Source organism: Salmo salar, chromosome ssa07 (assembly GCF_905237065.1).
Source record: "Salmo salar chromosome ssa07, Ssal_v3.1, whole genome shotgun sequence".
NCBI lineage: Eukaryota > Metazoa > Chordata > Actinopteri > Salmoniformes > Salmonidae > Salmo > Salmo salar.
This window is the reverse complement of record NC_059448.1, coordinates 18,689,738-18,717,217: the sequence shown is the minus strand read 5'-3', so window position 1 is coordinate 18,717,217 and position 27,480 is coordinate 18,689,738. Positions and strand designations below refer to the sequence as shown.

Sequence of the window (27,480 nt, the reverse complement as noted above, 5' to 3'; positions counted from 1 at the left end):
GCCCCAAATCTTTTCTTCCTCCACTTTATATATGCAGGCCCTATACAGTATTGCACTCTAAATCGATGACTTAATTTACAACACGGATTATATCTGTATTCCTGCTTCTCTTGATTGCATCCTTATACAAGTATCTGATCTTATGTTTCCACACTGAGAAAGCAATGCAGGCTCCAAACAGAGTCTGGCTTGACCTCCAAAGACAATCCTCTTAGCGATACCGTGCAACTGCTGAAATCTGCAACTTTGTGACCTTCTGGTGTGAGCACATTGATAAGGGAGAGAAATCGCTTGCTCTCTGCAACACTTAGCCCGAGCACTAACTATTTATGTCCACTCTCTCTCCCTCCCTCTCTTCTTTCCAGCACCACCAAAGTTTTTAAGAACCCCCAATGACCAAACTGGCGTGCAAGGAGGCGTGGCGTCCTTCATTTGCCAAGCGACGGGAGACCCACGCCCCAAGATCGTTTGGAACAAGAAGGGGAAGAAAGTCAGCAACCAGAGATTTGAGGTATTAGGTCTATTGTTCTGATGTAAAATGCTCGACAAAAACGGGAATGCTCAACAGTGCTTTTGGTCTTCCCCCAAACCCCTAACACATAATCCATTTCCCCCCTCTCGCCCAAACCTCCTTTGCCACCACGCATTAGCAGGCTCTAATAATCACGCTGGCCCAGGCTGTCTGACATGCTTGAATTATAATGAGCAAGTACACAGAGATCTGGTGACAGATTTGTAATTAAAGAAAGAAAGGATGAAAGAAAGAAAAGGAGGAAGAAATGGTGTGCCCCAGATACCTATATTAATGCTGTGTTTGGCTGCCTTATGCAAAACGAGAGCGATGTAGCTCTGTGGTTCAAAGCTCTTTTGCTTCGTGGCATCTTTATCTAAATGCATGTCCCCCTCCCTGCTTGGTTTGGCTGCAAGCTTTGATTTGTTCTTCTCTTTAATCGCCATGACAATAACACGTCATCTCCGAACACTGATAAGATTTCTATTAATTTCTGTGTCATTCCCTTTCGGAGTGTATCATAGTGTCGTCGTCCCCCCCCCCTCCGCTTCTTGCCACACTACTACTCAGCAGTAGTGGCTTATCTGGGTTTGGAGAACCTTCTCGCATCTTTGGCGTCTCACACGCCGGCAGAAATCGAATCTTATCAGAGTGCATCGCATTTGCGCCGCTCCACGTGCTGAATGCTAACACGCTAGCTTGCTAACACTCCCTTCGCCGCCGCGAGGTTTGCTTGCGTGCATGCAACCACCCTCATTCCCCCACTCACGTGCCGTCGCCTCCTCATCCCTAACAAAGCCCATTTCCCTTTACAGAAACACTGAGACTTTCTCAATCCCATTTTCTTTCTCTTTGAGTTTGAAATGGGGAAGGGAGCACTTTTACTTACCATCATCACATGCTCTTGCAATGATTGCCCAAATGTACCATTGTCGCTTGGCCACTGAACCGTCAAGGTGTTTTGTTAAACTAACACGTGAAATGATATGCTCTGAACTGTACCAATGAGTATCGAGGCCGGCCTCTGTACATGTGTGTCATGGTGTGTGCTTGTGTGTCTGTCTGCGTGTGTGTATGAAGCAGAGGTTCTTACCAGTCCATTGTTGTATGTAAACCTACCTAAAAATGCTTAAAAATGAGTTATGATACAGGGCTTTCTAAAAACAGTGAGTATACAGCATGCAACGATAGCTGTAAAAGCTACAAAACACCTGTTTGTGAACATTTTATGTGTAGTCCGTCCAAAACAATCGGTCATGTCTTTTTGTACTACTATCACGTCATGGTGATAACAATTGTTCGTTACTGTTTATTGAACCACATTTAATTGTTTGTTAATGTACCTGTCCCATTTTATATATTTCAATGTGATACATTTTTTTTTAGAAATAGTGTGTTAACTTTAAGAGTGGGGCGAACCAAAATTAACATAAAATATAAAAACAGACATAAAAGTTAAAGTAATTAAATTCCTGACTGGCCAATAGATACTTTCCCATTCTTAAAGTTAGTTGTCCACTTTGGTTATGTTCCCAATAATTAGTACACAAGATAAACTCACATTTCAGATTGAAAGTTGATGTCAGAAAGCTGTGAGCCATCTTTGAATGGATATTATGTTTAATCTTCCAATACATCACTATATAATAATAAGCTCTCTGAACACAACTTCTCTGGTAATAACTATACCAGTGGGTAGCCAATCATAAACACGAACAACAATCTAAGGGCATAACTAGCCATACAAAACATTGATCAATATTGACAATGATGTAATTATTATCTACATGCTACAGACATGAGATATTTTCCTCATACACTCACAATGCGATACACACGTGGGTTCTATATTAATTGCCTAAAAATCCATCCTCTCCTCGTCTCCTCCCCTTCACCTGCACATAATTGAAAAGACATGCCTCAGGCTGACTTTCACCTGGTCAGTTGTTTCAGGTTAGAGGAATAAATGAGAGAAGGTGAATGGTGGATGGACTTTTTAGACAATTCAGAAAGAGCACATATACTCCCAAACACTCACTCAAATAAGGTGCTTTTATTAAGAGCTGATATTAGGATATAATATGAGGGTATACTATCCATAGCAGCTTTCATAGTTTTCTGACGGGAAGCACAGTGTGTTTGACACCGTCAAGTGATGTAGGCCAAATGTGTTTATTCTCTGCTGCAGGAGTGGTTGGAATTGCTCTGCGCAAGCTTCCGTCACCGATTGTGAACAAAAAAACTCCTTTAACATATCTTGTTTCTCGCACCTGCAGGTGATTGAGTTCGATGACGGCTCTGGCTCGGTGTTGAGAATTCAGCCCTTGCGTACGCCCCGAGACGAAGCCATATACGAGTGCGTCGCCTCCAACACTGTTGGAGAGCTGAGTGCAACTACGAGACTCACTGTTTTACGTGGTAGGTGCTGCTTTCTCCGCAACCGAAATGCTAACTCTTGTTCATTTAACTTTGTTTCTTCAACTAACCAACCAGGTAAGCTAGACTTTCTTTGTTTCTATGTCTCTGCTGTCCTCCTTCTTTTCCCTTTCAACACATATAGTTGAATATTAGGTTTTGGTTCCACTCATGTTGAATGTACTGACTTAATTAGTCTTACTCAATTAGTAACTTAGCCAAATAAGTTGGATTTTCTAAATCAATTAACACATTTTCAAACATTTTTGTGACACGATAATTAAGATGCTGGTTGAGTTATGCAAAGTAGTTCCTATTTCTGGCTCTTGGTGTTCTAATGGAAAGTTGAGCGATATTCAAATCACATTTAATTTGGCTTATCTGCTTCTGCTTTAATATTCACTTAACTGGAGAGAAAGGAATGGCTCTTTGAATCAGGTTTAAAACAATGAAATGTCTCAAATGTAAGTAGCTCATTCCATCATATAGGTCATGAATTATCATGTTTTAGCTCCTCTTGTAATTTAACTGTATAACTAAATAAGTTTCCTATATTTGGTTGTAACTTTGTAATAATATATGCACTGTCATAGGAAGTGAAAATTCACAATAGTTTACTTTGAATACAAACATTTGTCGCATATCAGAAGTTATTTGCTTGCACCACAATCATAATCACTAGCACATACTGTACATATAAAAAGCAAATGCTTATCTTGATTCCACACAACATCCTATTGAAATGCTAAAGCCCACTGTCCCGGGACTCAAAAAGACAATGTGCTTTTAGACCTATCTCTCTAAAGCAGACTTGTTATGTTCTGAATGGAGAAAATGCCTATAAAATGCCTTGGCGCTCTGAATGAGGTGTGTTCCATTATCCCCCACAATTACACAGCATGGAAAATGAGTTCCTATTGAGTGGGGAGCTCCCCACCTAAAGGAATGAGCTGGCTCGGCGACTCTCTGAAGCGCCTTGTCATCTCTTCCTTATCTCCACCGCCGAGGCGAACACAAGGCCCCTGGCACGGTCCCCGAGGGCCCACTGAAAGGGAAAGGTGGCAGATTCCCATGCAGCCTCTCCCCATGTTTACACTATGGCTCGGTGTGTGTGTGTGTGTGTTTTATGAATTTGTGTGGAAACACACAATAACATGCAGGCACATACTGTATATACACACACACACACACACACACACACACACACACACACACACACACACACACACACACACACACACACACACACACACACACACACACACACAGAGACAGGCGAGGGAAATGAGTGTCATTGTATCTGCTTCACAGAACCTATGCCTCTCAGCTCGACTAAGGCATTAGCATGTAAAGTGGCTTCAGAAAATATTCACACCCGTTGACTTTTTCCACATTTTGTTGTGTTACAGCCTGAATTTCAAATTGATTAAATAGTGAATTTGTGTTACTGGCCTACACACAATGCCCCATAATGACGAAATGGAATTATGGATGGTGTATGAGTCACTACAAAAATACAGGTGTCCTTCCTAACTCAGTTGCCGGAGAGGAAGGAAACCACTCAGGGATTTCACCTTGAGGCCAATGGTGGTTTTAAAACAGTTACAGAGTTTAATGGCAGTGATAGGAGAAAACTGAGGATGGATCAACAACATTGTAGTTACTCCACAATACTAACCTAAATAACAGAGTGAAAAGAAGGAAGCCTGTACAGAATACAAATATTCTAAAACATCCATCCTGTTTGCCATAGGGAACTAAAGTCAAACTGCAAAAAATGTGGCAAAGAAATTAAATCCAACTGAGTACCACTCTTCATATTTTCAAGCATGGTGGTGGCTGCATCATGTTATGGGTATGCTTTCAGCAGGACAATAACCTAAAACACACTGGAGTTGCTTACAAAGATAGCATTAAATGTTGCTGAGTGGCCTAGTTACAGTTTTGACTTAAATCGACTTAAGTATCTATGGCTGTCTTGCAATGATCTATAAAAACAAAGAGAGTTGCACACTATGTATAAACACAGTAATTTATTGGGTAAAACACCAACGTTTCGGCATCCCTGTGCCTTCTTCTAGCAATGATCAACAACCAACTTGACAGAGCTTGAAGAATGTTTTATATTGTACAATGCAGGTGTGCAAAGCTCTTAGCCAGAAAGACTCACAGCTGTAATCACTGACAAAGGTGATTCTATCATGTATTGACTCAGGGGTATGAATACTTAGGTAAATTAGATATTTATATATTACATTTTCAATACATTTGCTAACAAATCTAGACATGATATCACTTTGTCATTATGGGGTATAGTGTGTGAAAAAAATACATATTTAATCCATTTTGAATTCAGGCTATAATGCAACAAAATGTGGAATGAGTAAAGGGGTATGAATACTTTCTGAAGGCACTCTAGTTATGTTACCAGTCCCTAGTTCCCTATCTCTCCTTGTGTCCTATCACCGCTTTGAAGGTGAGCGAAGCCACATAGGCCGTAGCAGAAAGCCCTTCTGTGTTGCAATAAAGTAATGCTTTCTGATCAAGCCAGATGAGAGCCAGATCTCTCTCACTCACTCATGCATGCACCAGACGCCCAGATATACACACACACTTTCACATCCACATCCACACAAACCCTCAACAGATTTGCCAAACTCTACCTGAATGAACACATTCAACAACAAAACAAATCTAGTCTTAACACCTGCTTTACTCTAGAATGTGTTTCTGACCAGCAAAACCGACCAAAGTCAAACATTGTTGAAGTTGTGTTTCAGAATGCAATTTTATTTGGAGGCCTCATGTCTTATTCATGTAGTCTACTGAGCTAGAATGCGAGTGCCCGTTGCAAGGTCAAGCTTTTACGTTAGAGAGTGGGGTTGTGGGGTACAGTTATAGGGCAATGTAAGGGTAGTGTACTTTTACAATGTTAAAGAACAATGCATAATACATAACACAAAAAGCCATAGACATACTATTTTCTTTCAGCTCTGTTCCAAAAATAGTCTACGTATCTCCAACATGGTCCTGTATCTCCCTTGGAGAATATGTCTGTATTTGCGGCCATTTTGTTAAAGAGCCATTTACAAAAATCCTCTGCCTTGTACTTTATTTGGGGCTTGATACACCAAAAAGTAAAATCTGAGTTCAATCTGTTGGCGTAGCTAGGAGCTTTGGAGATTCTATCTCTAACCTTGTATTCCTCTTGCCGAGACGCGACAGACGCAATAGATACATAAACGAATCACAGATGAAGACACTACTAATCCAGTGATACATATAAACTGATTGTTCATTTAGTTCATTTGAGCTCCAGTGGCCTGTGCTAGGAGATTGGTTAGCATCTGTTTCTGGTAGCTAGCTCCAGGGGGAGATAATGGATAATTCCATAAAGAGGGAAAAGTAACATTGTTGTAATTGCCACAGCAATGAAGAGTCAGGCCTGCGAGGTGAAGAATCCAGTGGCAGAGATATTAGCATTTGGGTGGGCTGCGGACTTGATGGGAAACGCCATTAGTAATGAACTTCTCTGGCTTAGAGAAAGTCATTTGCATGAAAGGCAAACCTGCGAGTGTAATGATGTTTGTACCCAGAATCTACTTTTCCAATGAATGAGGGACCTAATTTGCATATTGCATTTTTTCCTGCTTCTTTCTCTTCCCCTCCATTTTGATCAACTCGGAGATGACTTAAGTCATGTCATATGTGCTACGGGTGTTTGAATGAAGGTTATATGATTTGAGGTGGAAATTGGGAAATGGTCGAAGAGGAAAGGTGATAAGAGAAGTCAGAGAAGCACAGCAAATGGAGTCGTGGTGTTGATGATATCCATGTATAGTGTTAGATTTTAACATTTGATGTTTTTTGTCTGATTTTACAAAAGGTGTTCTTGTACTGTAGGATATTTTTCATATTCCCCCAGGATACACAGAGCACGATAAGACATTGATTCCCAAAGGAGAAAATTATTGCATCAGCCAATATGTCAGCCAAGTGTCCATACACTTTAGATAGACAGAGAACCATCAGTTTGTCATTCTAACTGCTAATCTATATCTACAGTATATTACATGTCAACCGGAGCATTTAGCCATAGATTTTCAATAGTAGGCAGGTCAATTTAAATAATTGCCTTTCAATGTAGGCACCAAACACAAGCACAGACCTCATGTTACTTCAGCAGCACAATCGTATGCTATTATCATGTGCTATGGCTATGTCAATTTTCTTCACGGCAGATTCATTCATGATTAAGAATGGTAATCTATCCATTTATTCCCATTATACTGTGAATCGTAATTTCTCTCGCCACTCTCACAAGCGTGCAGATGTTCTCAACTTGACAGAGTGTAAAATAGGAAGTCGCTCTACTCTGACGGAAAAAAGGCCAAAACAAATTGCATAATTTCCATTTGTAAGATGTGTCGCAGGGTGCTCTCGCTCTGTAAAAGTGGGCACGTTGTAGGGAAGGATAATATTTTCAGAAGAAGAAGCCTATAGACTACAACTTAGTTTACATGCTTAGCTTTCTACATCTTGCGGTTTTCAAACACTCGAGTAGAGTACAGTTTGAATAGTGTAATATGGAATGTGTATTAGGGAATGAAGTGCTGCTTCTGTAAAGAGAGGAGAAAGTGAATATTATGAAGTTCCACCCACGTAAACCAATAAGAATGTCTATAAAAAAGTAATTTGTGTATTGCTATGTATTTGTAGGCCGTACTGACATAAATTCACCACAGTGATAAACTTAAACCAATGTTCCCAGTCTGAAGTTCAGAGTAGAACCCAGACAAATTATATCCTATTCTTTCTTTTATCATTCCCTCGAGTTGCAGTGCCCAGGCTGAGTTTGCTCTTTGAATCCAACAAGGAACAGAATATGTCCAGACCAATAATATTCTTAAGCACTCCCCTACCCACACAGATACATCACAATGTTTGTCCTCTTCACCATACTATTGTGCAGGGATTGTGTCGTGTTGTAGGGTCTTAATACTAATTCTTCACATGACTTTGTTTCTCTACTCTGTACTTTCTACTCTGTAGCCTACATCCCAGGTTGTACTTAAAACAAGCACAGCCTGACCGGAAAAAAAACATTAACTGAGCGTTCAAATTGCTTGTGAAGCAAATTGCTGCCTCAGCTGTCTTGGACTGCCAGAGCAAGGCACGCGGTGGGGGCGAAGCAGGTGGCTATTGTAAAATTGCTGTGCCTGAGATCGCTATGTTTGCGAAAGGCAATGCAGAAGGTGAACAAGGTAGCATAGTGGGCCAGGAGAGAGAACACAATTCTGCTTGGTTCACCGGCAAGTTCTGTAGATACCCCATGCTACAATACAGAACACTCAGAACACTCAATTGGGCTGCAGAAGTATCAATAAATAGGGGCTTTCAAAATCCTGCTGACTTCAACCCAGGTGAACTCCTTTTGAGGGGAGAAATAAGGAATAATTATAAAGTGCCTGAGACAGCATTTTAAGTGTAGCATAATGTTTGGTACGGTCATACAATTTCAATTTCCTTTCTGGTTCCTGAGCAGTTGAGCATCAAGTGGCGCATGGCAGTTGGTTATTTGAATGAGAGCAAAAAGTAGTCATCAGGTCTAATTGAACAGACACAGATTATTTACGTTTCCCCATTTTGGATTTAGGATTTTCTTCTAAACTGTGGTGGTCCCATGTGATCCCGTGTGGCTCAGTTGGTAGAGCATGGTGTTTGGAATGCCAGGGTTGTGTTCTCATTTCCCAGGGGACAAGTACAAAAAAATTATGAAAATGTATTCATTACTTTAAGTTGCTCTCAATCATCTGCTAAATGACCAAAATGTAAATGTAAAAATTTCAACTCATCAGCAGATGAAGGTATTTTATCAATATTGTCCCTGTCTTCTATAAATCTGTCCAGATAGATAGCTCTTGCATTATGCACATTTTTCAATCAACCGCAAGCCTCGGAATGATTGTAAAATTGTGGTGACGCTGCACATTATAATATAAATCTGTTGGCCAAAAAGGCGAGTCTTGTATTGGCTCTCCCCTCAAATCTAAATCTCCTCAGTCTCGTTCGTCACCAAAAATGGAACAGATAATGACAAGTTATTTATGATTGTAATTTATAAAATTGAGTCGACAGTCCTCAAAGAAATTGATCTCTCGGCGGAAGATAATTCTCTCCTAAATTTCCCTGCTTAATTAGTCTAGGGTGGCGAATTGGTATTGGTACAGCACTGAGCGTGATTTAAGACAAAAAAAGAGTGCTGGTGTGGTGTTTAGCTAGAAATGACCTGCGGCTGGCTGCTATCAAGATGGATGTGCTTCTTTATGGTCCAATAGCGAGTGAGAAAACATCTGCTGAAGCCACAAAGGGACTGGGATTGCACTGTTAAAATGATAGATAATGTGGTGGTCAGGATGGTGGAGTATTATCAAAATAAAAGTAAACATGACCCCCTATAAATTAATCATTATCGATTCGGACAGATGGGGCTAGTATTTTCTGCTTGGTGCCCCACTATATCAGTGTCCTCTGTAATGACCTCAAGTTTTAAAATGGGAAGCGCAATTAGTTGCTTAATGATTTGAAAATGCTAATTTCTTGTCACATCTCCTGGCAACAATTATTTTACTTGTTAATAGCCCCAAAAGGTTGGAGAATACAAAAAAAACAACGGCCACTAACTAATCTCCTACATGGACAGGCCAGACAAGCAAATTTCAAGGCCAAAACATTCCAATACCCAATTTTGGTGAGAGATACCTATCGCATACTGTAGGTTTCATCCCACTAATGGCACTACCATACAAATCAAAGGACTTGACAGGAAATTAATAATAGCTCAATAATTTCAATTATCTCCATTAGTTCTGTTGCTCTATATCATGTTACAAACCTGGAAGGTATGCGTGTAAGTAGCTATCTGCACACACCAGTCACAATCATCGCAATTGACAAGGGGCTGTTTGGTGGAATGTGTCATCGTCAACGTTAACGGGAAGCATTCCGTGGGCAGTGGGGACTTGAAGGTCGTAAAGTGGGAGTGTATTAGCCTGAGCCAAGGAGTCAAGGGGTGCTAATGTAGGCGCTTCGCTTTGATCTCAGCCATACTCAAGTCATTTTCTAGTACATTAATCGGGCAATTTAGGGTCACTTCTAATGCATCTAATGATGCTCTTGAGAAACTCTTCAAGCCTGCCTGCAAGGGTACTGCTAATTAAAGCCAAACATCTTTAGACTGGTAAAAAAAACAAGGTAGGGAACAAATAGCCCAACTTTTGTTGAATGGTTTTCCATAGTTGTCAACATACGATCTTGGGTTATTTCGATTTTATTGATTTATTTAAAAGGTACAATGCAGACGTTTTTATCTCAATTTCAAATCATTTCTGAGTTACAATTAAGTACCATACCAAAAGAAGCAAAAATAGCTTCTTAGCAAAGAGAAATTCCTCAAGCAAGAATTTAGTTAGGACTGTCTGGTGATGTCACCAGGCAGGCCAAAACTCCATCCCACCTAAACAGGCTGAAATTTCAACCGGTCTTTTCAACAGCTCTTACACTAAAAGGGCATTATTATAATTTTCAAAATTTCACAGTATTATTCCAACCTCGTAGTGTGGAAATACTGTATACAGTGAGCTCCAAAAGTATTGGGACTGTGCAATATGTTTTGTTGTTTAGGCTCTGTATTCCAGCACATTGAAGTTGAAATTACACAATGACTATGGTGTTATAAGAGGTTAAAGTACAAACTGTAAGCTTTAATTTGAGGGTATTTTCATCCATATCGGGTTAACCGTCTAGAAATTGCAGCACTTTTTTTACAATAACAGGATAGGTTAGCATTTTTAGGGGGTGGGGGGTGGTGTGATATTTATGACTCTAACTTTCTCACTCATCATTATTCACGATTCATTCAGGATTATCCATAGCATCCACATTAATGTAATATTTAGAAACTTATTCTATTCTTATTTACAATAAAAGTGACTCCAAAATGACACAAAACATTATTTAACATAAATTTCCATTGGGCACAAAATAATCTGAAACATGGTAAAAATAAACAGCAAATGCATTCAATTATTTGTAAAGTCACAAGCTTAATGTAGTCATTGCTTTCTAGAAATATGGGACCAAATACTTAACTTTTTACTACTTTAACACACATACAGTGCCTTTGGAAAGTATTCAGACCCCTTGATTTTTTCCACATTTTGTTACGTTACAGCCTTATTCTAAAATTGATTAAATAAATAAAAATACTCATCAATCTACACACAATACCCCATAATGACAAAGCGAAAAAGGTTTTTAGGATTTTTTGCAAATGTATTCAAATAAAAAAAACTGAAATCTTATTTACATAAGTATTCAGACCCTTTGCTATGAGACTCGAAATTGAGCTGTGGTGCATCCTGTTTCCATTGATCATCCTTGAGAAGTTTCTACAACTTGATTGGAGTCCACCTGTGGTAAATTCAATTGATTGGACATGATTTGGAAAACAAACACCTGTCTATATAAGGTCCCACAGTGCATGTCAGTGCAAAAACCAAGCCATGAGGTCGAAGGAATTGTCCGTAGAGATCCGAGACAGGATTGTGTCGAGGCACAGATCTGAGTAAGGGTACCAGGCCTTAGTCAGGGAGGTGACCAAGAGGTCACTCTGATAGAGCTCTAGAGTTCCTCTGTGGAGATGGAAGAACCTTCCAAATGGACAACCATTTCTGCATCACTCCACCAATCAGGTCTTTATGGTAGAGTAGCCAGACAGAAGCCACACCTCAGTAAAAGGCACATGACAGCTCGCTTGTAGTTTGCCAAAAGGCACCGGAAGACTCTCAGACCATAAGGAACAAGATTATCTGGTCTGATGAAACCAAGACTGAACTCTGTGGCCTGAATGCCAGGTATCACGTCTGGAGGAAACCTGGCACCATCCCTACTGTAAAGCATGGTGGTGGCAGCCTCATGCTGTGGGGATGTTTTTCAGCTCAAGGACTGGGAGACTAGTCAGGATCGAGGCAAGGATGAACAGAGCATTGTACAGAGAGATCCTTGATGAAAACTTGCTCCAGAGCACTCAGGACCTCAGACTGGGGCAAAGGTTCACCTTCAAACTGGACAACAACCCTAAGCACACAGCCAAGACAACGCAAGAGAGGCTTCGGGACAAGTTTCTGAATGTCCTTGAGTGACAAGTCTCTGAATGTCCTTGAGTGACTCAGCCAGAGCCCAGACTTGAACCCGTTCAAACATCTCTGGAGAGACCTGAAAATAGCTGTGCAGTGACGCTCCCCATCCAACCTGACAGAGCTTGAGAGGACCTGCAGAGAAGAATGTGAGAAACTCCCCAAATGTGTACCAAGCTTCATACCTAAGAAGACTTGAGGCTGTAATCACTGCCAAAGGTGCTTCAACAAAGTACTGAGTAAAGGGTCTGAATACTTTATTTTTTAAATAAATTAGCAAACATTTCTAAAAACCAGTTTTTGCTTTGTTATTATGTGGTATTGTGCATAGATTGATGAGGGAAAAAGCTATTGAATCAATTGTAGAAAAGGGCTGTAATGTAACAAAATTTGGAAAAAGTCAAGGGGTCTGAATACTTTCCGAATGCGCTGTATAAGTGAATTTGTCCCAATACTTTTGGTCCCCTAATATGGGGGGACTATGTACAAAGAGTCCTGTAATTTCTAAATGGTTCACCCAATATGGATGAAAATACCATCAAATTAAAGCTTGACAGTCTGCTCTTAAACTTCATAGTCTGGAGGTCACTGTATACATAACACAGCAATATTATGTTTTTGACTGCACTGGGCCTTTAACATTTATTTTAGCTGGGTAACTCCCTTTGAACCAATGCGTCTTTTTCAAGGGAGCCCTGCATGTACACAAATCATACAAATTTACAACATTTACAAATACAATGCAAAAATAAATTATATTTACATATTTACAAACCATATAAGTAAAGCAATCACACTTATGTTAGACAAAAGCATTGGAGTTATTTGCAGTGTCACATGACATTCTTTGCTAATTCATAGAATTTTGGTGGATGTATGGAACACATTGGGAACAAGTCTCTCGAACCAAACGTTTCTCACGAGTTTCAAACTCATTTTGCGAGGTTCAAGTGTCCTATGAATAGACCTTGAGCCTAGAAATAACCATTTATGTAATGCATGCAACAAAACCACCAACGTCCCGTGGAGAAATCCCAACTTCTGCGGCAGTAACTTTGGGAAAACTTCTGTCTGTTTATTAGAAAAGAATGATGTAACCTGACTCCATTAAGGCCTTTTGGGACCCAAGATGTCCGTTCTGCCTAGTGTTAGCCCAAGTATGAGTAATCTCCCTTTTCTGTAGCATACTCGTAGCCCCAATCTTTTCAATAATGTATAACTTTTTTTTCTCCTGTTGCCATTTATGTAGCCCTTCTCAGGTGGACATGAACTTGTATAAAGTCTGTTTTCTCAGACATTTACTGTGGATATTCTCTGGAAAATGCATCAAGACGATACCATGCCCAAATGGATGAGAACTGAGCCATGGCCTGTAAAATAGCTCAGTGCTGTTACACTAAAATGGTTCAGGGAGAAAATTGGTAAGTGTTCTTATATTGGAGAGTATGGTTTGCAAGTTAAAAAAGGGTGCATGTCGTCATTCAAGGAGTAATCTGACTATAATTCTATACTATTTTGGTGTCCAAAATATGTCTTCCTTGCACATTACATACACAAAACCACTCAGATTTTTTACTTAACTTTAGCACATGCTCTTTTTGAAATGTATCTGTCCGCAAAAAAAAAATCTGCCCAGCCCGTATCAAACCCAAAAAATTAATCGATGAATACTGCAAATAAGTAATGTGCTTTATGCACAATTTACATTTGTGACCAACAGCCTCAATTCGGTCATATGTAGCAAAATTTGAAATTGTGTTTTTTACATTGGATAGAATTAGACTCAGAGCTAGGAAATTGTACATCATACACTACAGGTGAGGAACAATGGGAAAGTAATTCTGCTTTGAAAGATGATAAACTTGTGACCCCACTTTTGAGAAAATGGCACTTGAATATTTTGGTACATCTACTGGAGAGCTCTTCTTTGTCTACGCCCATTCAGCATCATTCGCACCCTCTTAAGCCTTAGTACCACCCATCTCTTTAAGGATTCACATGTGAGGCCATGTGGTAAACACACGCTATATCAAATAAAATCTATCTTTATTTTTCACATGCACAGGAAAAAGAAGGTGTAAACGGTACAGTGATAGTACTTGCATACTTGCATAGTAGCAATATCAAAACCAGAAAGTGTCCACATAAAAATATTTTATAAATATTTGTATCATTATTAGATGACGCTTACCCAGACACACTTGTCTAAATTCATGGGTAATGTGAAGGAAATGCTAAAACCACTCCTCATCCACACCTAGCTAAGTGGATGGGCATGTACACATGTTCATGAAATACAATCGTTGGCCGTAATCACCCCCAGACACATCTGCTAATTTGATGGGTCATGTAATTATCCGGCCAACGTAGTAGCTAGCTAGCTAAACAATAAACCGGCATAACCCCAACTCATACTACTACCAATACAAACATTGTCATAACTGTAGTATGAATCTGCAGGTAGCTAAGTAAAAAATAGGTTTAATGTTAACTAGCTAACATTAGCTTTGCAAACACCTGCTCCAATATCCAATGATGGGAGTGGCGCGAAATACAAATTCCTCTAAAATCCGAAAACTTCCATTTTTCAAACATATGACTATTTTACAGCATTTTAAAGACAAGACTCTCGTTAATCTAACCACACTGTCCGATTTCAAAAAGGCTTTACAGCGAAAGCAAAACATTAGATTATGTCAGCAGAGTACCCAGACAGAAATAATCAGACTACCCATTTTTCAAGCTAGCATATAATGTCACAAAAAACAAAACCACAGCTAAATGCAGCACTAACCTTTGATCTTCATCAGATGACAACCCTAGGACATTATGTTATACAATACATGCATGTTTTGTTCAATCAAGTTCATATTTATATCAAAAACCAGCTTTTTTACATTAGCATGTGACGTTCAGAACTAGCATACCCCCCGCAAACCTCCGGTGAATTTACTAAATTACTCACGATAAACGTTCACAAAAAACATAACAATTATTTTAAGAATTATAGATACAGAACTCCTCTAAGCACTCGATATGTCCGATTTTAAAATAGCTTTTCGGTGAAAGCACATTTTACAATATTCTCAGTAGATAGCCCGGCATCACAGGGCTAGCTATTTAGACACCCACCAAGTTTAGCACTCACCAATATCAGATTTACTATTAGAAAAGTTTGATTACCTTTCCTGTTCTTCGTCAGAATGCACTCCCAGGACTTCTACTTCAATAACAAATGTTGGTTTGGTCCAAAATAATCCATCGTTATATCCAAACAGCGGCGTTTTGTTCGTGCGTTCTAGACACTATCCGAATGGTAAATAAGGGTCGCGCGCATGGCGCATTTCGTGACAAAAGATTTCTAAATATTTCATTACCGTACTTCGAAGCATGTCAACCGCTGTTTAAAATCAATTTTTATGCCATTTTTCTCGTAAAAAAAGCGATAATATTCCAACCGGGAATCTGTGTTTCGGCAAATAGAGGGAAAAACACAAAGACGGGGGCGGCCAGTGCACGAGCCTAAGCCCTTTGTCCTCTGATAGACCACTTAGCAAAAGCGCTCGTGTGTTTCAGCCAGGGCTTTGAATTACGTCATTCAGCTTTTTCCCGGGCTCTGAGCGCCCATGGAAGACTTAGGAAGTGTCACGTTAGAGCAGAGATCCTTTGTAATGGATAGAGATGGCAAAGAAGTTCAAGAAATGGTCAGACGGTACTTCCTGTACAGAATCTTCTCACGTTTTGGCCTGCCAAATGAGTTCTGTTATACTCACAGACACCATTCAACAGTTTTAGAAACTTTGGAGTGTTTTCTATCCAAAGCTAATAATTATATGCATATTCTAGTTTCTGGGCAGGACTAATAATCAGATTAAATCGGGTACGTTTTTTATCCAGCCCTGAAAATACTGCCCCCTAGCCATAACAGGTTAACTTGCAATAAAAATGACTTTTTGACAAAATTAAAAACGTATATCTGAAAATGTAACTAGACTCTTCGCCGCATACATGGATGAACGCTTCACGGCAGACTGGAACCCTTTAACTCTGTTTTGTTTGTAGCTACATCTTGTTTGGCCAGCTTTGTGTAAACTCACTCCAGTTCACACTGACCGTGGCGTGTGTAGAAAGTAGCCCATCACTTTTTTCTACTGATCATTCGACAGCGCCTGATAAATTCAGGGCATCAATGCTTTTGAGAAAAGTAGCAAAACTTTTGTAGTTCTCGATTGCTAGCATTATATCTTTCAAAAACGGTGCGGTAGAAAGGACTGTCAAGCACATACGGAACAGCTCACGTTATTGACAGAAGCGTGCTACATGGCAGACCAATCCAAACTCATCTCCCAGAATGTCCATCCCATACATTATCTCAGCCAATTATGGCTAGTGGGAAGGTTCCTCACTTTTTCCATGGCTAAACCAACTAGGCTCGTAATTTAACAATTTTATTCATATTTATGGATGGAATACAAAAAATGCATTTTGATAAAAAAAACATATGTTTACATTCAAATGCTGCTCCTGTAAAGTAGTGACGTGCAGCATGCGCCTAGTTTCCTGAAACGAGTCAAATTTTTGTAATTTAGCAGACACTCTTATCGAGAGCAGTTATGGTTAAGTGCCTTGCTCATGGGCACATCGACAGATTTTACACCTATTCGGCTCGGGGATTCAAATCAGCGACCTTTCAGTTACTGGTCCAATGCTCTTAACTCCTAGGCTACCTGCCGCCAGGTCATTAGGAATGCCCGTTTGACCAAACTGACCTTGCTGTTTCTTAATGTAAGGTACATAAAGGTTAATGAACCAATAGGATATCTCACAGGCCGACCTTCTTGCTTGTTTTCCTGCCCGGCTGGGAGGCTCACCTGCTCTCCAACACTCCGCTGGCCTCCCACTCCCCTGGCCTCCTATAGATATGTTGTGGAGCTAGACAGGCTAATATGTGGGTGTTATTTGCTAGTTAATGATTAGTGGATGCGATTGTATTTCTTATCTCAAGACTGTACTCCTTATCTCATGTGTCTTGGATGCTTCCATTCTCACCCTATTGGGAAGGGAGAGAGAGGGGGAAAGGGACAGTGAGATAGAGAAAGACTGTGTGTGTGTGTGTGTGTGTGTGTGTGTGTGTGTGTGTGTGTGTGTGTGTGTGTGTGTGTGTGTGTGTGTGTGTGTGTGTGTGTGTGTGTGTGTGTGTGTGTGTGTGTGTTTGGGGGGTAATAGTCTGATCTGATTTTCCTTGTTGGAGCTTCATGGGAATAGAATATAATATTTTTTATCTCAACGCTACATTTCATTTCATAAATTATACCTGGAATACCCATATTATTATATTCCTGGAATAGCAAGACAGCTTTGAATGTAAAGAATACATACTAATACAGGTAACTGCCAAAATAAAGAAAGCCGCAACATAAAGTGTCTTAATTGGGCGTTGGGCCACCATGAGCAGCCAGAACAGCTTCAATGCGCCTTTGCATAGATTCTACAAGTGTCTGGAACTTTATTGGAGGGATGCGACACCATTCTTACACAATAAATTTCATAATTTGGTGTTTTATTGATGGTGGTGGAAAATGCTGTCTCAGGCACCGCTCCAGAATTTCCCATGAATGTTCATTTGGGTTGAGATCTGGTCTTCACACAAAACTAACACACACGTTAAACCCCCTATACTCCTTTGAGACCACTCTTTCAAAGCCACTGAGATCTCTCCTTCTAGCCATGGTAGCCAAAACAATGGGCAACTGGGCATTTTTATACATGACCCTAAGCATGATGGGATGTTATTTGCTTAAGTTCCTCAGGAACCACATGCTTTCTATATACTGTGTTTCCTTTATTTTGGCATTTACCTGTACATGATGGGAAGCACATAAATACAGTTCAAAAACAGCTCTTCAAAGCAGAACATACAGTTGAAGTCGGAAGTCTACATACACCTTAGTCAAATACATTTAAACTCAGTTTTCCACAATTCCTGACATTTAATCCAACTAAAAATTCCCTTTAAGCTTTTATTTCTTTCATCACATTCCCAGTGGGTCAGAAGTTTACATACACTCAATTAGTATTTGATAGCATTGCCATTAAATTGTTTAACTTGGGTCAAATGTTTCGGGTAGCTTCCTACAATAAGTTGGGTGAATTTTGGCCCATTCCTCCTGACAGAGCTGGTGTAACTGAATCAGGTTTGTAGGCCTCCTTGCTCGCACACGCTTTTTCAGTTCTCCCCACAAAATGTTTATGGGATTGAGGTCAGGGCTTTGTGATGGCCACTCCAATACCTTGACTTTGTTGTCCTTAAGCCATTTTGCCACAAATTTGGAAGTATCCTTGGGGTCATTGTCCATTTGGAAGACCCATTTGCGACCAAGCTTTAACTTCCTGACTGATATCATGAGATGTTGCTTCAATATATCCACATCATTTTCCTATCTCATGATGCCATCTATTTTGTGAAGTGCACTAGTCCCTCCTGCAGCAAAGCACCCCACAACATGATGCTGCCACCCCCGTGCTTCACGGTTGGGATGGGGTTCTTCGGCTTGCAAGCCTCCCCCTTTTTCCTCCAAACATAACGATGGTCATTATGACCAAACAGTTCTATTTTTGTTTCATCAGACGAGAGGACATTTTTCCAAAAAGTATGATCTTTGTCCCCATGTGCAGTTGCAAACCGTAGTCTGACTTTTTTATGGCGGTTTTGGAGCAGTGGTGTCTTCCTTGCTGAGCGGCCTTTCAGGTTATGTCGATATAGAACTCGTGTGGATATAGATACATTTGTACCTGTTTCCTCCAGCATCTTCTCAAGGTCCTTTGCTTTTGTTCTGGGATTGATTTGCACTTTTCGATCTCTAGGAGACAGAACGCGTCCTCTTCCTGAGTGGTATGACAGCTGCGTGGTCCCATGGTGTTTATACTTGCGTACTATTGTTTGTACAGATGAACATGGTACCTTCAGGCATTTGGAAATTGCTCCCAAGGATGAACCAGACTTGTGGAGGTCTACAATTTTTTTCTGAGGTCTTGGCTGATTTCTTTGAATTTTTCCATGATGTCAAGCAAACAGGCGCTGAGTTTGAAGGTAGGCCTTGAAATACATCCACAAGTACACCTCCAATTGAATCGAATGATTTTCATTTTCTGGAATTTTCCAAGCTGTTTCCAAGCTGTTTCCAAGCTGCACAGTCAACTTAGTGTATGTAAACCTCTGACCCACTGGAATTGTGATACAGTGAATTATAAGTGAAATAATCTGTCTTTAAGCAATTGTTGGAAAAATGACTTGTGTCATGCACAAAGTAGATGTCCTAACCGACTTGCCAAAACTATAGTTTGTTAACAAGAAATATGTGGAGTGGTTGAAAAACTTGGTTTAATGACTCCAACCTAAGTGTATGTAAACTTCCGACTTCAACTGTATATAATACATACCCCAAGTGATTTGAAACAGGTTAGACGCACAATAATAGGGACATTAAAACATGAAGAGACTGAAATGACTGAAAGTCCTCATGGCATTAAGTGTTAAGGGCATCATCACAGAGCATCTTTATGAAAGAAACAGCACTACTGCACTGTTTATGTATTCCTAGCCACGGCTTCTTTATTTATGAATGCTTAATGTGCTCAAAGGAGAGAATGTAAGTTGAGGGACTGTTAAAACCAGAGCTCCCGAGCGTACGCCTCCCGGGTGATGAAGAAAAAAATAAAGAGACTTGCATCTCTGCTTTGTGCTTGGTAAATAGCTCGAAGCTTTTCTGAAGTAGCTTCTTTTTTTTTCTTCCTCTGCTCCTCTTCTTGATATTAGTAATCATAACAGAAAAAATTGCTGAATGCAGATAAGTTGACGAAGAAGACATTCCCCCCCCCCCCCCGCCCTAAACAAATGAGGTTCCGTTTTCTAAGGTAAACGGATTCATCGCTCAGGGTACGAGACAGCAAATGGAATATGCTAAGTGAAATCCCAGAGAGAGGAAGAGAGAGAATGAGATATACAGATGCCTGACGGAAATAAAAAGACAAACTCATGTCAAGATAGGAGGAAGGAGTCAAAGGAAAAAAAGGCTGAAAAGAGAGGTATTTAAAGAAAAAGTGGTAGATGGAGGAAGCGACTACCTCTTTATCTACTCCTCTCTTTTCAGCTCCCTCCCTCCCTTCCTCCCTACCTCTCTCCCTCCCTCCGTCCGTGCTCCCTTTAAGTGATCTCCACCACTCAAAGGTAGTACATCCGCCTGAACTGACGTGCTGTCTGCAAAGCTAGGCGAGCATTTGAGCGTAGACAGAGCTTTGTTCCTGACTGCCTGCCTGACCAGGCCTGTGGAGAGAAGGCCCCAGTGCCTGTGGAGAGAAGGCCCCAGTTCCCATCCTGCTCCATCTCTCCTTTTCATCATTCTCTTTATCCGTCCATTTCAGCCCGACCCCTGGGGCATCCAACACACTCTCACTCCCTACCTCTCTACCTACTCCCCTCTTTCACCCTCCCTCACTCTGCTCCCTGTGCTTATGTGGAAATGGAGGGATATCATGGCTAATCCGTCATGTTTATAAAGGTCGCAGCTCAGAGAGTATGCACAGGCACCAATGTGAGCCTCACAGTGGTATCATATACATTTCTGTTGCACTCAGGTCAGCTGATGTGATCTGCTAGTCTGCTAGACATCGATGGCTGTAATAGATTGGCGACTGGGGCTACATGGACTGCAGGCATGGAGAAACAGTGGGTGGGGTCAGTTTAGAGGGGCTGGCCTTAGAAATCCCACCCCTCCCCTATCTGTCAGGCTGCAATGGAAGGGATGTTTGGTTTGGCAGAAGCAGTGTTGAGCTCGGTACAGTGCGATTTCTGTGTGAGGCCATTTGTCCTCGTAATGAACCTGTCATATAAAAAGAGCATTAATTTATCCTGGTATTGACCAGACTGAGCATTTTGCATACATTTATGGGGGAAAACCGTTTTTTAAAAGAGGCTCTAGTTTACTGTTAGCTAATCGGTTTTAAAGCTCCTCTCTATACATTGACTCCTGTACATTTTCAGTGTCATCCTGAATGAAGAATGAGTGGGCGTGTTCGTCTGTGAAGGAGGTTTTGAAAAATAGAAAATAAAGCAGCCGATGATTAATTGATTGACTCAGCAATGGAGTCCCCATAATCTTACGCATTAGCCGAGGGTGTTTTAATAGCAAATAAGAAACATTGAATTAATTATAGAATCTAAAAGGGGATTTACACATGAAACAATCAGTGGAGAGAGCGAGTGGGGAGAGGATGCTATTTTTCACTGAGACAGAATGGACACCTGAGGTTGGAGAGCTTTCTCCTTCCCCCACCCTCTAACCTCGTCTCTCTCTCTTCCTCCCTCCCTCTCTCCATCTCTTCCTCTTGTGCTTTCCTTCCTCTCTCCTTCCTCTTACTCCTAGAGAAATTCCCATGCATATTTGTAATGGGATACCTCGCTTCTTGTCAAAGCTGATACATTACGATCGTTAATGAACAGACCGGACACAATTTCACAACTCGAATTCTATTTGACCCCTCAGGCGATGGAGGTGAAAAACACATTTCAGCAGCTGTTGAAAGTGACTCATTTTCACACTTGGTCCCTGCATTTTTCGCAAATTAACTTTATGTGCTCTGTAAATTAGTTGCATCCCTTTGTTTTGCTGGATACAGTTGATGCCACTCTGTTTGGGAGGCATGGTAAAACGTAAGGGTATGAACAGATAAACGTTAAAACGTTTAAACAAAATCGGGATCCTTAACCTTAAAAAAAAATCCCTAATGGAAACCCCCCCCCCCCCATCCATCCCATTCCATTACGAGATAGAGCTTTTGATTGCCGATAGATAGGCCTAGTGCACGGTTCTCACTCTCTCTGCCTGGTGGCTGACCTGCTTTTACTGCCCCACCCCCTCTCTCCTTCCGTCACTATCACGCAATAAAAGATGCGAGTGTTGGTGTCCTCGGAAGTACAGCAACTAATCAGTCTCCTCCATTCCCAAAATACTGAATCTTAAGTCGATTCCTAGCTGAAGATCTGTTTTCTTTCTACTAAATGTCTTGGTAAGCCACGGTATTTAATAAACTTTAAAGTACTTTTTTAGGAGAGAGTGGTCTGCGTGCAGGTAGCTCGAGATTACACGACTATCAACACCAGCTGTACTTGGCTCACAGTACCAAATACCTAATACTATTTACCCAGAGTGTCACCTGCACACAGTCGTCTGTATCACACATGGCAAGGAAATGGCTGAACATTATTCCACCTCGAACAAAAGCATGACCAAAAACACTCAGTAGATTATTGACAGAAAGCTGGATTTTGAGTACCGGTCTGTTTACACAGCGGTAACTGGGTCAGGGGTTTTCGCTACAAATTTGAACTATTCATTTGCTTTCTAAATTCACAAGGAATTAGGGAGGACTGACAAGTCCTGCGGGTAGATTTTATTATTCTCTGTTTGTTTTTGTTGCTTTAGAACCACTAGCGTAGTATTTCCACAGATCAGATCAAATGCCTTTTTACCTGGAAGGAAGCCTATTTGAGGATGTAGCTAGTCAGAACCAGGTGATTGTGTGCGAGTGAAGATCTAAACAGAGAATCCGATATTGTATAAAATGGAAGAGGCTTTTAGTTCGATCGAGATGACCTAATACGATTCACATGATGCAATACACCCAGATTATGCTCAATCAGTCCCGTGATTAATCTGCCATACCTTGGAGTGAATGCCATATACTATATTTTGTGGTCTTCTATTTTACTGTATTTGATGTGTGCTGTCTTACATTGTTAAGGTCATCACTTTCACTTGCATCTTAAGTATTCGACATTGAGATGTTTATAATCTGAGAAGCAATCCAACGGAATCCCATAAGAGGGGGGGGGGGATCAAGTTGCAGTATGATAAGTCTTAAACAAGCCCTGTATGTACAGCAGTGTGTCTTGAAGGGATATGTGTTTGAGTAGCTCGCACCGAAGTGCTATCAGTAAAGACAAGTCGACAAATCAGTATCGCAAACTCTTGGTGGTCAATAACCATTTATGCTCAAGAGCTCAAGCCTAATCTCTCTAATACACACACACACACACACACACACACACACACACACACACACACACACACACACACACACACACACACACACACACACACACACACACACACACACACACACACACACACACACAGAACAGCTATCTTAATCCGCATGGAGAGCACACCGTCAGCACACCTTTTATCAGTTGGGATGTGTTAAAAGCATCATTTAGGTGACAGCTTTCCTGTTCAATACAGTGCCAGAGAAAGAAGGCAGTGAAACCAAAACGTCAGCAGTTAGGACTGTTTTATATTGTGTCAATCTCTTTCATTTCCTAGACCCTTTATTCATGATGTGCTTTCCCCACCTGTTCTGCTTGACATATAAATACAAATGTAATTTAAAAATCTATTTATATCATTATAGGATATGAATTCTATTAAAGCATATTTCTTGTGGCCAAAATAACCCTGGAAGGGTAAGTTTATAAGGGAAATCTGATTTCAGAGACGTGCCTCACTTAACCTGTAGCCCTGTTTCTGTTTCAAATGGAACAGGAGTACGTGGTTGGCAGGCACAAGTGAAACTCCACGTTAAAAAGCAAAAGGAATAAGCGAATTAAATGACAGTAAAACATTGCTCACACTGGGTCGAGGGCACAAGATAAATCAGTTGTATGATCGAGAGAATGATATCGCGGTGCAATGGCCTTGTAAAAAATACATATAGGGACAAGTTTCACCTCTGTAGAGGGTTTATGGAGGAAATGATGGATGGGCATGTGGAGAAACACAGCCAGACAATATTCTGTCTATAAAAATGCTCTCTTTGAGGTGGAACTGTCACATTTTGGAATATTTCAATCCAGCTGTACATAGCTGATAAAGCAAATGTGGGTAGATTGAGAGGCCTGTCATCGTTGATTTGCTAGACTGTAAAATATCACCTTTTTACTGCGGTGAGAAGTGCACCTTGTAAGTGGAGCAGGGGAAAACAACAGCAGGGAGGATGAGAGATGTAGGGGAAAACAGAGAATGAGAGACAGCAAAAAGGAGAGCAAATGGCGTCATAGATTTGGCACAAAGAGAAATTACTGGCTGCCTTTGTTACTGAAGAGCTCTTACATCTGGTCGAGTAATTTTGAGAGAAAACAAAAGCATAATTAACAGTTCCCTCTCGAATGCCAACATAATTAAATAAATTAGTTGAACGGGTGCAGAGAGAGGAACATTTTGTTGAAGAGGATTCAGGTTCGCCCTTTAGCGGGTGTACTAACTGGTTGTATTGAACTTTGTGGGGGGAAAAAACAGTTTGCCAAATTAGAGCGAATGATGTCGTAGTACAAGAAGCTGTCCTACTCAACTACTCAACATTGCTTATATTTCTTCAAAAGTTTGTGTCTCAACCAAAAGCCCCTTAAAAATATATAGTCCATGGCAAAGCTAAAGAAAAAGTGTTCTCCCGTCACAAAAGACGATCAGCACAATAGAATACCAAATCCTAGGCATGTGGCCCTCTGGGTCACATACAGTATTGAAACAGAAGGGCTGGCACGGATGAACTCAATAACGTTAGTGTTGCACGGTCTGTGCTCTTTGTCAAAAGCCATTTGCCCACACATCCTTCACTGTTGGACATCTGCCAGTGTCCTGGGGTAATGGTCAAGTCCTGAGTGCGTTACGGTGCCAGTCATCCTTAGATCGCCTTTTCTGGCAGGTTTTCTTGGCCTGCAGATTTCGCTCCCTCATCTATGCCCTGAGAGATGATTTGTTAGATGATTTATCCTGGACTCTGGCACCATTTCCATTTTATCCTCTCCCGAGGCCACTGCACTCTGTCTTTCATTCTCTCGTTCCTTCTCGTTCCCGCTCTCTCCATTCTGTGTGCGTTGCATGCCTGCACTTGTAGGTCACTATTATCCAAGTCCATAAAGCAACCAAGACTTAATTAGAACTAATTTCCATTTAATGCCCAATCAGCAATGCATGCCATGTACTCCGCAAGCCAGGCCCAACTAAATGATTGTCATTGGAGGAGTGTTGGAGAAGCAAAAGAGATGGTTGGTTAACATTCCGAACCCGGGAAATTCTTCATCTTCCAGGCTGTTGCTTTATTTATTTGGTGCTTTGATCGCAGCTACATTTCTAATTAGTGTGCCTTAACTGAACATTGCACACTATACTGAGGAGAAAAGGCTGTGGCTGCTGTGTGATTTAGGGGTGGAAGCAAATAGTTACTACCGTCACCCTCAAAAGGAAATGTGAAATGTATTGTGCCTTTTTGTGCTGCCTGAAAAACCTTATCTCAAGACCAAAAATAATAATAATATCACATTCTAAACTGGGCATGCTGTACAATAAAGCTAAAAGGAGTGAGAAATATAAGATGGATGGGTGTCATACTTGAACAGTTCCCCCAACTGACTTTTCAGCATTACGATAATCCGCCATCTTCAGGCAGGAGTGATTCCCAAACAACAATGATTCTCAGCACGCTTTTTCGCCACTGACCTGTGACAGCCTCTTTAAGTAGATTGTATCCGCTCAAAAAGGTCCAACAAATATATCTTATTTTAGCCTGCAGGGATTTTCCCAGAAGAATAACCTAAAGCCTGGGGTGAAAAGTCTGGTTCCGCCAAGGGGGGGGAAAAAGGCCTGACTGAATCCAATCCTTGTGCGGCAGGCACGGAATTAATGCCGAAATGTGACCAGAAAGGTTTATGTCTTTATGGATTCATTTTTTTTGGGGGGGGAAGTCCACCGCACAACAGAAAAGGCTTATTTATTTCCTCCCCTCAAATCCCTCTGTACTTATTAGGTCATTTTGAAATTGAATGAAGTGTGAATTATAGAAACCACTACCGCGACCTCGCTGTATTAGAAGCGTTGACTGCCAGATTTATTAAATATTCCACTCACAACTCAATGTTCTAGTCAGGATCATGTGAGAGTGGTTAACTAGCAAATAATGGCACACAGCAAGTGCACACTTCCTGACTTCCTCTCCCCAGTTCAAGTGTGTGGAGTGTCAACAGGAAGCTGTCCGTCAAAGAAGTGGTTTCTAATAGCTGTGTAAATATGATGTTAAAATGTGGTAAATATAGCATGGCAGAAGTAGACATCCAGCCCCTTGGTTCACCTCGCTGAGATAACGGCATTAGGCTCACAACGTTCTGTAAACATGGTAACCCCTCCTTCTTCACTCTTCCATCTCTCACTCATCCACCGTTAGCTCAGTTTGTGTAAGTTGGTCTGGTAAACAGTAACTAATCACATCCCAAATGTTAGCCTGGTCTGCCGAGACTCAATTAGCCAGATTTAATTAGCGGTCCTCCCAAAGAGAATATTACTTATGTTTGTCAGTTGTAATTACACCACTGTGCAAAGGGAGTGTCGCACCGGTGCGTTTTGGGTGCGTTCTTTGGGGTTAGGGGAGAAGTGTTTGGTGGTGGCAGTCGAGACAAATTAGGGGGCTGGTTAGAATTTAGAAGCCTTTCCAAATGAGTGACTTAAAAATATACGTGTATGGCTTCCCTTATCATCAAGGAGAAAGCAACATTTTGTTTGGGAGACAGTACGGAGACGTATGACTGATCGATAGACATCATTTGCTAATAGCCTGAGCTTATGTCCAATGACCTAGGGTCTTAAGCCAAAACATGCTCACTGAGGTACTATTTGAGCCAATGTCTTTTTTTTTCTATCCTCGCATACTTGGCACCTGATGGCCTGACTGGTTAATGTGTGCAAATTGTCATTGCAAGTGCTTTTATATCAAGCACCAGCTCTCAGCAGTTCTTTAGAAGGTGACTTACTCCCCTCCATCTCATTTAGTGTGTAGATCCATTGTTGAATACAGTATGGTCTTGAGCAAAGTTATTAAACTACCCTCATCTTAAACTGTCCTTGAGCTTTCGTTTTTTTTTTCTCCTGTGAGGTGAAAAGAAACCCTCACAGAGGTCTCTTTATGCTGCATTTTACATCAATGCACAGAGAATGGAGATGTCATGCATGCTGAACACCGACACACACACACACACACACAAATTCAACGTTTTCCAATTTCCAATTCTATCACAGGAAACAGCCTAGAGTTCCCTGAGCGGTAATGAATTAGCCCGTGTTGATTATTTATGCAACCACAAGTCGAAATCCCAAGCCCTGCCTATTAGCAGAACTGCAAACATAGCACATAGTAAAATTGCTAGCCACTTTGCCCCGTTAGATTAATGAATTAATTCCTTTTTAAAACTTTGTCAATAACTCCACCGTTTTTCAAAAAGGCGTACAACAAACATCATGTTGCATAAATTAA

General features: G+C 40.8%; 1 protein-coding gene across 47 annotated transcripts in view; it reads left to right on the top strand.

Annotated features, from left to right (window-relative positions):
- The window catches only part of LOC106608606 (receptor-type tyrosine-protein phosphatase delta), a 656,301-nt gene that overhangs the window by 533,003 nt on the left and 95,818 nt on the right, over positions 1–27,480 (top strand). For 26 of the 47 annotated variants that reach the window (XM_045721669.1, XM_045721665.1, XM_045721663.1 and 23 more), the window contains 2 exons: positions 366–511; positions 2,788–2,929. In XM_045721669.1, coding sequence (XP_045577625.1) covers positions 366–511; positions 2,788–2,929 — 288 coding nt within the window. Of the gene's footprint in view, positions 1–365; positions 515–2,787; positions 2,930–27,480 lie in introns of all 47 variants that reach the window. The other 21 variants (XM_045721640.1, XM_045721639.1, XM_045721653.1 and 18 more) reach the window with 1 other exon arrangement.